This window comes from Cervus canadensis, chromosome 4 (genome assembly GCF_019320065.1).
Source record: "Cervus canadensis isolate Bull #8, Minnesota chromosome 4, ASM1932006v1, whole genome shotgun sequence".
NCBI lineage: Eukaryota > Metazoa > Chordata > Mammalia > Artiodactyla > Cervidae > Cervus > Cervus canadensis.
In genome coordinates this window covers 101,639,250-101,649,790 of record NC_057389.1, presented here as the reverse complement: position 1 = coordinate 101,649,790, position 10,541 = coordinate 101,639,250, and the positions used below count along the sequence as shown (strand labels likewise).

The 10,541-nt window shown below is 41.0% G+C and overlaps 1 protein-coding gene across 1 annotated transcript; it reads right to left on the bottom strand.

Annotated features, from left to right (window-relative positions):
- Window positions 1–6,508: 6,508 nt before the first annotated feature.
- LOC122439357 (olfactory receptor 1361-like) lies at window positions 6,509–7,444 on the bottom strand. Its single transcript, XM_043464430.1, has one exon. The coding sequence runs from the start codon at window positions 7,442–7,444 to the stop codon at window positions 6,509–6,511; it is 936 nt and encodes a 311-aa protein (XP_043320365.1).
- Window positions 7,445–10,541: the final 3,097 nt, after the last annotated feature.

The following is a 10,541-nucleotide window of genomic DNA, read 5'->3' as shown; positions in this document are numbered from 1 at the left end:
GGGTTAGCAGAAGGAAAGAAATCTTAAAAATCAGGGCAGAAATAAATGCAAAAGAAACTAAAGAGACCATAGCAAAAATCAACAAAGCTAAAAGCTGGTTTTTTGAAAAAATAAACAAAATTGACAAAACATTAGCAAGACTCATTAAGAAACAAAGAGAGAAAAACCAAATTAAAACAAAATGTAGAAATTGAAAATGAGAGATCACAACAGGACAACACTTGAAATAGAAAGGATCATAAGAGACTACTACCAGCAGCTCTATGCCAATAAAATGGACAAACTTGGAATGAAGATGGACATAATCTAGAAAAAGTTATAACCTTCCAAACTGAACCAGGAAGAAATAGAAGATCTTAACAGACCATCACAGCAAAGGGAAATCGAAACCTGTAATCAAAAATCTCCAGGCAAACTCAAAAGCCCAGGACCAGATGCTTCACAGCTGAATTCTACCAAAATTTAGAGAAGAGCTAACCACCTATTCTACTCAAACTCTTCCAGAAAATTGCAGATGAAGGTAAGCTTCCAAACTCATTCTATGAGGCCACCATCACCCTTATTCCAAAACCAGACAAAGATGCCACAAAAAAAGAAAACTACAGACCAATATCACTGATGAACATAGATGCAAAAATCCTTAACAAAATTCTAGCAAACAGAATCCAACAACAAAAAAAAAAAATCATACACCACGACCAAGTGGGCTTTATCCCAGGAATGCAAGGATTCTTCAATATCCGCAAATCAATCAATGTAATACACCACATTAACAAATTGAAAGATAAAAACCATATGATTATCTCAATAGATGCCGAGAAAGCCTTTGACAAAATTCAACACTCATTTATGATTAAAACTCTCCAAAAAGCAGGAATAGAAGGAACATACCTCAACATAATAAAAGCTATATATGACAAACCACAGCAAGCATCACCCTCAATGGTGAAAAATTGAAAGCATTTCCCCTGAAATCAGGAACAAGACAAGGGTGCCCACTCTCACCACTACTATTCAACATAGTGTTGGAAGTTTGGCCACAGCAATCAGAGCAGAAAAAGAAGTAAAAGGAATCCAGATAGGAAAAGAAGAAGTGAAACTCTCACTGTTTGCAGATGACATGATCCTCTACATAGAAAACCCTAAAGACTCTACCAGAAAATTACTAGAACGAGTTTATGTTGATGGGAGTAATTAAACCACCCTGGTTTCTGGTAGGAGAACAGATTCCAAATTTTTAATATTTATTTATTTAACTGAATTGGGTTTTAGTTGTGGCACAGGTGATCTTTGCTGCTTCCTGCGGGATCTTTTGTTGCAGCGCACAGACTCTGTAGTGTGGCACACGGTCTCCAGAGCACACAAGCTCAGAACGTGTGGGGTGCAGGCTTAGTTGCTCCATAGCATGTGGAATCGTTGTCCCCTGACCAGGGACCGAACTCATGTCCCCTGCATTGCCAGGTGGATTCTTAACCACTGGACCACCAGGGAAATCCCCCAGATTCCAGGTTAATGCTCCCTGACAAAGGGTCTTGCAACAGATAGGACTCAGTGAAGCTGACTTTCTCTGTGCTATCATCTCATCCATCTTCCCATCCTAATTCTGTTTAACCATTGTGGATACAATTACATGTTGCCTACAAGGGTTCTTAAAAGTCTTAGAGCATTAGACAAACATGTTTGCATGGTGCCATTTCTACTGATCACATCTGATAAGCCATTTTAGCTATTTCCAAGGAATTCCTCCCAGATAATCACATTTTTTTCTGGGTAGAGTTTGCCAAGGAAGGTCTTCTTCACAGCAATCTTCAGCTCCTTGTTCCAGAGGCTGAAGATGATGGGGCTCAGGAAGGTGTGAGGACAGTGTAGGTGATGCCCATCAGCATGTCTCCTTCCAGAGACTGGGGCCCCTTGGGCTTGAGATAGATGACAGAAGCAAAGCCGTAGTGCATGACCACAACAGTGCAGGTCGGCCAACAAGTGTGGGATGGTGGCAAAGATGTAGAGGATCTCGGAAGTGGAGAGGGCCCACAGAAAGAGGTACATGAGGGTGTGGAGGCTAGGCTCCCTCCAGATGGTGGCCATGATGAGCAGGTTTGCCTCTTTGCCTTTTGCCTTCAGTCTTTCCCAGTATCAGGGTCTTTTCCAATGAGTCAGCTCTTCACTGACTGTGATTACTGGATTATGGAGTAAGAGTATGTTTAGTTTTGTAATACACCACCAAACTGTCCTCTAAAGTGGCCATACCACTTTGCACTCTCAGAAGTGAATGACAGTTTGGGTGGTTCTGCATCCTTGCCAGCATTTGGTTTGTCAGTGTTCTGTATTTTGTTGTTCATTCACTCAGTTGTGTCTGACTCTTTGTGACCACATGGATTGCAGCACACCAGGCTTCCCTGTCCTTCATTATCTCCCAGAGCTTGCTCAAACTCATGTCCATTGAGTTGGTGGTACCATCCAACCATCTTGTTCTCTGGCATCCCCTTCTGCCTTCAATCTTTCCCATCATCAGGGTCTTTTCCAATGAGTCCGCTCTTTGATTCAGGTGGCCAAATTATTGGACCTTCATCTTCAGCATCGTTCCTTCCAATGAATATTCAGGGTTGATTTCCTTTAGGACTGACTGGTTTGATCTCTTTACAGTCCAAGAGACTCTCAAGAGTCTTCTCCAACATCACAGTTCTGGATTTTAGCCATTGTAATAGACACATTGTGATAAAATTTATTTTTTAAAGGCTAACTAGTTCTACCAATACAATTTAATGAATAGCCTGCTGATTTGCATATAGTAAGTTTATTTATACATGGGTCTGTTCCATGATTTTTACTCTGTTCCACTGTTTTATATTTCTATTCCTGTACAATATAATGTTGCTTTTTAAAAAATTATTTTAGAAAAAATGTTCTGCTGAAAGCCTATTGACATAATATAGTTGACTATGAGTTCCAGACTCTTAGTGGGCCTCAGGGCTATTGAGTTGTGCATATTCCTGACAATATAACTGACATGCGTCATAAAAGACCAATATGCTTTTCTTTCTCCATCAGATTTTATTTAGGATCCTCAGAGATAAAATGTTCTTAAAATGGATACATTAGAAGTATTTGAATAATGGCTTCCCCCAACCCCCACTTGCACTGTTTCTAATATTATATGTTTCACAAGATTATGAGAAATTTTGCAGACTTGCTACTTGGAGATCCTGGTTAGTAAAGTGCCTGTTGCAAATAATAGAACAGTTAATGGTGCTCATTATTTTTTACCAAGAAGTGGGCACCATGGGAAACGATGGGGACACAGAAATCAGTGAAACTTGGCCCTAGACTTGGAAAGTTCAAAGTCTGATGGAGAAGACAGACATGTATGCGAAGAGCTGTCACCATATGCAGTGGTGTCATGGGAGCCTTAGATTCAGCTTGAGTGAGTTAGAAGAGCCCCAATAGAGGTGCCAGAATCTGATTTGAGTTCTGAAGAAAGAGGGAAAGTGCAACCATCTTGAATACTCTCCCAGGCTACTGCAGCTGCTTCCTGAATGGTGACCCTGCTTTTGCCACTGCCTCCTTACAATCCATGCTTCACACAACAGCCAATGGAGAGGGTGTGGAGAAAAGGGAACCCTCTTACACTGTTGGTGGGAATGCAAACTAGTACAGCCACTATGGAGAACAGTGTGGAGATTCCTTAAAAAAATGGAAATAGAACTGCCATATGACCCAGCAATCCCACTCCTGGGCATACACACCAAGGAAACCAGATCTGAAAGAGACACGTGCACCCCAATGTTCATTACAGCACTGTTTATAATAGCCAGGACATGGAAGCAACCTAGATGTCCATCAGCAGACGAATGGATAAGGAAGCTATGGTACATATACACAATGGAATATTATTCAGCGACTAAAAAGAATTCATTTGAATCAGTTCTAATGAGATGGATGAAACTGGAGCCCATTATACAGAGTGAAGTAAGCCAGAAAGAAAAACACCAGTACAGTATACTAATGCATATATATGGAATTTAAAAAGAGGTAACGATAACCCTATATGCAAAACAGAAAAAGAGACACAGATGTACAGAACAGACTTTGGGACTCTGTGGGAGAAGGCGAGGGTGGGATGTTCTGAGAGAATAGCATTGAAACAAGTATAATATCAAGTGTGAAACAGATCGCCAGCCCAGGTTGGATGCATGAGACAAGTGCTCAGAGCTGGTGCACTGGGATGACCCAGAGAAATGGGATGGGGAGGGGGGATCAGGATGGGGAACACATGTAAATCCATGGCTGATTCATGTCAATGTATGGCAAAAACCACTACAATATTATAAAGTAATTAGCCTTCAACTAATAAAAATAAATGGAAAAAAAACCACAAAGTGAGTCCTTAAAAACATGTGAATAAAATGCATGACTAATGAGAACCTGCTGTAGAGCACAAAGAACTCTACTCAATGTTCTGTGGTGACCTAAATGGGAAGGAAATTCCAAAAAGGAGTGGATACATGTATGCACCTAGGTGATTCACCTTGCCATACAGAAAAACTACCACAATATTGTAAAGCAACTATACTCCAATAAAAATAAAAATTATTTTAGTTTTCTAAATTAGTGTTAGTGGTAGTAAAATATTTAGAGCATGTTATTTATATTACATTATAATAATAGTAGTTATATTAGAAGTAGTTTATAATGACTAAAAGGTCAGTTTTGGAAATGACTGGAAAAGGTCAATTTTTATTCCAATCCCAAAGTGAGGCAATGCCAATAAATGTTCAAACTACCACACAATTCCACTCATTTCACATGCTGACAAGGTAATTCTCAAAATTCTTCAAGTTAGGCTTCAACAGTAGGTGACCTGAGAAATTCCAGATGTTCAGGCTGGACTTTAAAAAGACAAAGGAGCCAGAGGTCAAATTGCCAACATCTGCTGAATCATAGAAAAAGCAAGAGAATTTCAGAGAAACATATACTTCTGCTTCATTGACTATGCCAGAGCCTTTGACTGTGTGGACCACAACAAACTGGAAAATTCTTAAAGAGATGGGAATACCAGACCACCTGATCTGCCTCCTGAGAAATCTGCAGGCAAGTCAAGAAGCAAGTTAGAACCAGACATGGAACAACAGACTTGTTGCAAGTTACATAAAGAGTATATCAAGGCTGTATATTGTCACCCTGCTTATTTAATTTATATGCAGAGTACATCATGTGAAATGCCAGGCTGGATGAGCACAAACTGGAATCAAGATTGCTGGGAGAAATATCAGTAACCTCAGATATGCAGATGACACCACCCTGTGGCAGAAAGCAAAGGGAAACTAAAGAGCCTCTTGATGAAAGAAGAAAGTAAAAAGGCTGGCTTAACACTCCATGTCCAAAAAACCAAGATCATGGCATCTGGTCTCATCACTTCATGGCAAATAGATGGCGAAAGAATGGAAACAGTGAGAAACTTAATTTTCTTGGGCTCCAAAATCACTGCAGATGGTGACTGCAGCTATGAAATTAAAAGATGCTTGCTCCTTGGAAGAAAAGCTATGACCAACCTAGGCAGCATATTAAAAAGCAGAGATTACTTTGCCAACAAAGGTTCACATAGTCAAAGCTATGGTTTTTCCAGTAGTCATGTGTGAGTGTAAGAGTTGAACTGTAAAGAAGGCTGAGTGCTGAAGAAATGATGCTTTTGAACTGTGGTGTTGGACAAGACTCTTGAGAGTCCCTTGGACTGAAAGGAGATCAAACCAGTCAATCCTAAAGGAAATCAATCCTTAATATTTATTGGAAGGAATGATGCTGAAGCTGAAGCTCCAGTACTTTGGCCACCTGATGTGAAGAGTTGGCTCATTAGAAAAGACCCTGATGCTGGGAAAGATTGAGGGCAGTAAGTGAAGAGGACGACAGAGGACAAGATGGTTGAATGGCATCACTGACTCAATGGACATGAGTTTGAGCAAGCTCCAGGAGATTGTGAGGGACAGAGAAGCCTGGTGTGCTGCAGTCCATGTGGTCACAAAGAGTTGGACATGACTGAGTGACTAAACAACAACAAATAATGATTAAGATTTAGTCAGTACTTACAGTTCCCCTGGTAGTCTTCTAAGCTTATAAAGACAGGAGTATGTGTGAGTCGTTAATTTTCACAATAATTGTATGAGCTAGGCACTTTCTGCATCCCTATTTCACAAATTTAAGAAACAGGGACAAAATGAGTTTAAATAAGTTGACCAAGATAATCAGGAAAGAAGTGGGTTTTTTCTGTTTTTAAAATAATGTTTATGTCTCCTTTCTTTTTTAAATTTATGTTTATTGTGATAACCTGGGTTTATAGCATTGTATAAGTTTCATGTGTGCAACATTATATCTCTACTTCTGTGTGAAAAATAAAGTACTTAAATGAAAAAATAAAACTTTTTCTCCTACCTTAAAAAAAATAGAAAACCACCCTGAGTTCTAACATTGGGAGACATTAGTTTTTTTCAAAATTAATTGAGTCTAAAAAGCATCTTCATAGAGGCTTAGCAAAGGGGTTCCCAATGAAAAGTTTCCTGAGGGCCCCCTTCAGATCTTGGTTTCTCAGGCTGTAGATGAAGGGGTTCAGCATGGGGGTGACCATGGTGTACATCACTGTGGCTGCCATGTCCCTCTGGGTGGTGTGTGTGGATGCAGGGGTGAAGTAGACCCCAATGATAGCCCCATAGAAGAGACAGACAACACAAAGGTGAGAGCCACACGTGGAGAACGCTTTCCACCTGCCCTGGACTGAGGGCACCTTCCACACAGCCATAGCAATGGGTGTGTAAGAGGCCATGATGCACACGAAAGAGATGAGGACCACCGGGCCCCCAAGGACCAACACCAGCATCTCGTTGACTTGGGTGTCAGAGCAGGAGAGCTTGACCAAGGCATTGAGGTCACAGAAGAAGTGTGGGATCCTATTGGTGCAGAAGGACAAGTGGGACATCAGGAGAGTGTGGACCATGGAGATGAGGTTGGCTGAGATCCAGGGTATCACCACCAGCAAGGCACACCAAAGGACACTCATGATTGTCACATAGTGCAGTGGGCTGCAGATGGCCACGTAGCGGTCGTAAGCCATGGCTGAGAGAAGCATGCTGTCAGCTGCCCCAAAGGCAATGAAGAAATACATCTGGGCCAGGCAAGCTGAGAAGGAGATGGTGCTGAGCCCACACAGATGGTTCACCAGCATCTTGGGGATGGTGGTGGAGATAAAGCAGATGTCAAGAAGAGACAAGTTGCTGAGGAAGAAATACATGGGGCTGTGGAGGTGAGGGTCCAAGACGATGGCCAGGATGGTGAGAAGATTCCCCAGGCACCCACTCAAATACAGAATGAAGGACAGGCTGAAGAGCAACTGTCTCTGCAGGGGCTGCTGGGAGAGGCCGAGGAGGACGAATTCAGAGACTTGAGTCTGATTGTCCATGTCCAGGCAGTTCTAAAGCCAGAAACAGGGCGTCAACAGTAGGTGGGCTTCTGGAGTGAAAACAGATTACCTCATTGCTTTTTCATACTCATCTTTCAAGATGCTTCTCATTTAACCTCTCCAAGCCTCTGTTTCCTCATCTGTTACACAGAATTGATAATTCTAACCTCTTAGGATCACTATAAGGATTAAATGAGAAGAATACATATTAGGAGTATAAATCCATACACAACATGTAAACTATTTTATTAGTGGGAACTCACAGTGATGTTATCAAAATAGCGATGTGCTAATTAGCTTGAATGTTACTATTATTCCACAGTGTATATGTACATTAAAATATCAAGCTGTATACCTTAATTAAACACATTTTTTATCTGCCAGTTATTCCTCAATAAGGATAGACAAATAAGAAATAAAAGCAAAATAAATAGTCTAAATATTTCAAGGATTTGACTTTATAAGTAAAAATAAGTAATAAAAAGTGATTCAGGATCAACTCTGAAGCCAAACAGACTGGGTTTAAAGCTCAGTTCTACCACTTACTAGCTGTGTGATATTATGCAAGCTACTTAACCTCTCTGTGCCTTAGTTTTCTCATCTGTAAAATGAGGATAATAATAGGACCTGCTCCATAGAGTTGTTGTGAAAATGTGATTAGTTAGCATGTAAAATGCTGAAACTTATGTATTTTTCTGAGAGCTAACATCTTTCAGTGGTTGAGAGCAAGGACCCTTTGGAGCGGTAGAAATCACTCTTGGTTAAAGATTACCGATTTAGGTTAGACACACCTGAAGTGTCTTCTCTCTAAAGCACCTGCACAAATAGACTAACCTTGAACAAGAGAGTTGACATTTATTCCACGCATTCCACTTTGGAACTAGCTGCTTATCACATGTGTTGTATTAGTCACTAAGTCATGTCCAACTCTTTACGATCCCATGGACTATAGTCCACCAATCTCCCCTGTCCAAAGAATTCTCCAGGCAAGAATACTGGAGTGGGTTGCCATTTCCTTCTCCAGGGAATCTTCCCAATTCAGGGGTCAGCCTGTGTCTCCTGCATTGCAGGCAGATTCTTTACTGTCTAAGCCACCAGGGAAGCCCATCATTCTCTTCAATCCTCAACAACACCATGAGCAGGCAGCTGAGGCTCCAAACCTAACTTCTGCATCACAGTAACGCTACCCACCCATGGGGCTGTGATGACAAGCACCCTAAATCCTTGTGGATGAAACTGATCAGAATCCTCCCAGCCTCTGAGAAGAAGTTTCAGATGGGGAGTCCTTCCCTGAAACCAGCCATGCTGCAGCTTGTCTTCTGGATTCACTTACAATCAATGGTTATTCTATCTGCTAAGTTGCTTCAGTAATGTCTGACTCTTTGCAACCCCATGGATTGTAGCCCACCAGTCTCCTCTGTCCATGGCATTCTCCAGGCAAGAATACTAGAGTGCCTTGTCATGCCCTCTTCCAGGGGATCTTCCCAATCTGGGAATCAAACCTGCATCTCTTATGTCTCCTGTATAGGTGGGGGGGTTCCTTACCACTAGTACCACATGGAAAGCCCTAATGACTACTGTACCTCTGTTGGATTCCAGGATCTCTCAGCCCCCAGGTGTTGTGTTTCCAGGAATTTAAGGCTGCTGCAGCCTCAACTTTGTCTTGCAGCTGTGAAGGAAGAGCATGCTTTCTCAGGGAGCACTCAGCAGAACCACACCAACAGGTTTATAACTGACTCTTTGTCCTCTGGGCATGATCCCCCAAGAACCTTGTTAGATCAGATACAATTAGCTTGTCTTCCTTAGGGGCACTTTTGAATCTAGCACCCTGTGGGAAAAAGTTTTTATCCCAAGGAGCATTGACTTTCTTCAAACTTGTCTTTCTTGGTTAACAGAGGGATAGCATGGTACTCAATATTTCCCATGAAGAAGCTCTTAAATATGTTATTCCCTGATGCTCAGTGGTAAAAAATCTGCCTGCCAGTGCAGGAGACACAGGTTCTACCCCTGGTCCAGGAAGATCCCATATGCCACGGAGCAATTAAGCCCTTGTGTCCTGACTACTGAAGCCCGTGCTCACAAAAGAAGCCACCACAATGAGAAGCTCTCTGCAACTTAAGAAAGCTCATGCAGCAACAAAGATCCAGTACAGCCAAAAATAAAAAAAATAACAGTAAAAAGATGAAAGAGTAACTTAAAATGGAATTAAAAATGTTTTTAAAATGTTATTCCTAAAAATAGTTACAATGTATTAAGTATTTTTTATGTGATTGGAGTTGTGCTAAGCATGCAATATCCTATGATTTTTACAAAAGCCCAGTGAGAAAAGCAATTATGTTTTATGAATTTCACCTCAGTACAAAAAGAAAGATGTTCAGCTTCCGTCATGGTTTAAGAAATTACAACAATAACAACAAAATATAACTTTTGGCCTGGAAGACTTGTAGAAACACACAGTATGGACAACATTCAGTGTTAGCAAGTATATGAGGAAGTGAGCATGCTCACGAACTGCTAACGGGAGTGTAAATTGCTACAACCCTTTGGGGAGGCCAATTGACAGGTGGAGTTTGACTTGTTGAACATTTATCTATATGGCTTGTTTCTAAATGTTGCCTTTTGGCTATTAAAAATAGTGTTGCTGTGAACATGCATGTATATGTATTTGTTTGAGTCTCTGATTTCAGTCTTTGGAAGTATAATCGAGAAGTGGTTACTGGGTCATACGCTAACTCTATGCTTAAGTTTTGGGGGAACCACCAAACCACATCACTAAACAATTTGACATTCCCACAAGCTATGTACAAGTAGTCTCTCTCTCTAATCCTCACCAACATTTGTTCTCTTTCTGCTCCCCCCCTCTTTTTTTTTATTATAGCCATCTGTGTGTGTGTGAAGTGGTGTGTCATTGTGATTTTGATTTGTACTTCCCTAGTGACTAATGATGCCGAGTATCTCTGCATGCCCTTCTAGGCCATTAATATATCTCTTGTGGAGAAATGTTAATTCAAGCCTCTGCTCACTTTTTAAGTTGGATTTTAGGTCTTCTTGTTGCATCATAAGAGCTCTTTTCATATCCTAGAGCAAACAAATATTT

What these genes read in the sequence shown, in the direction of transcription:
- LOC122439357 (XM_043464430.1), bottom strand. Translation starts at nt 7,444, where the DNA reads ATGGACAATCAGACTCAAGTCTCTGAATTCGTCCTCCTCGGCCTCTCC.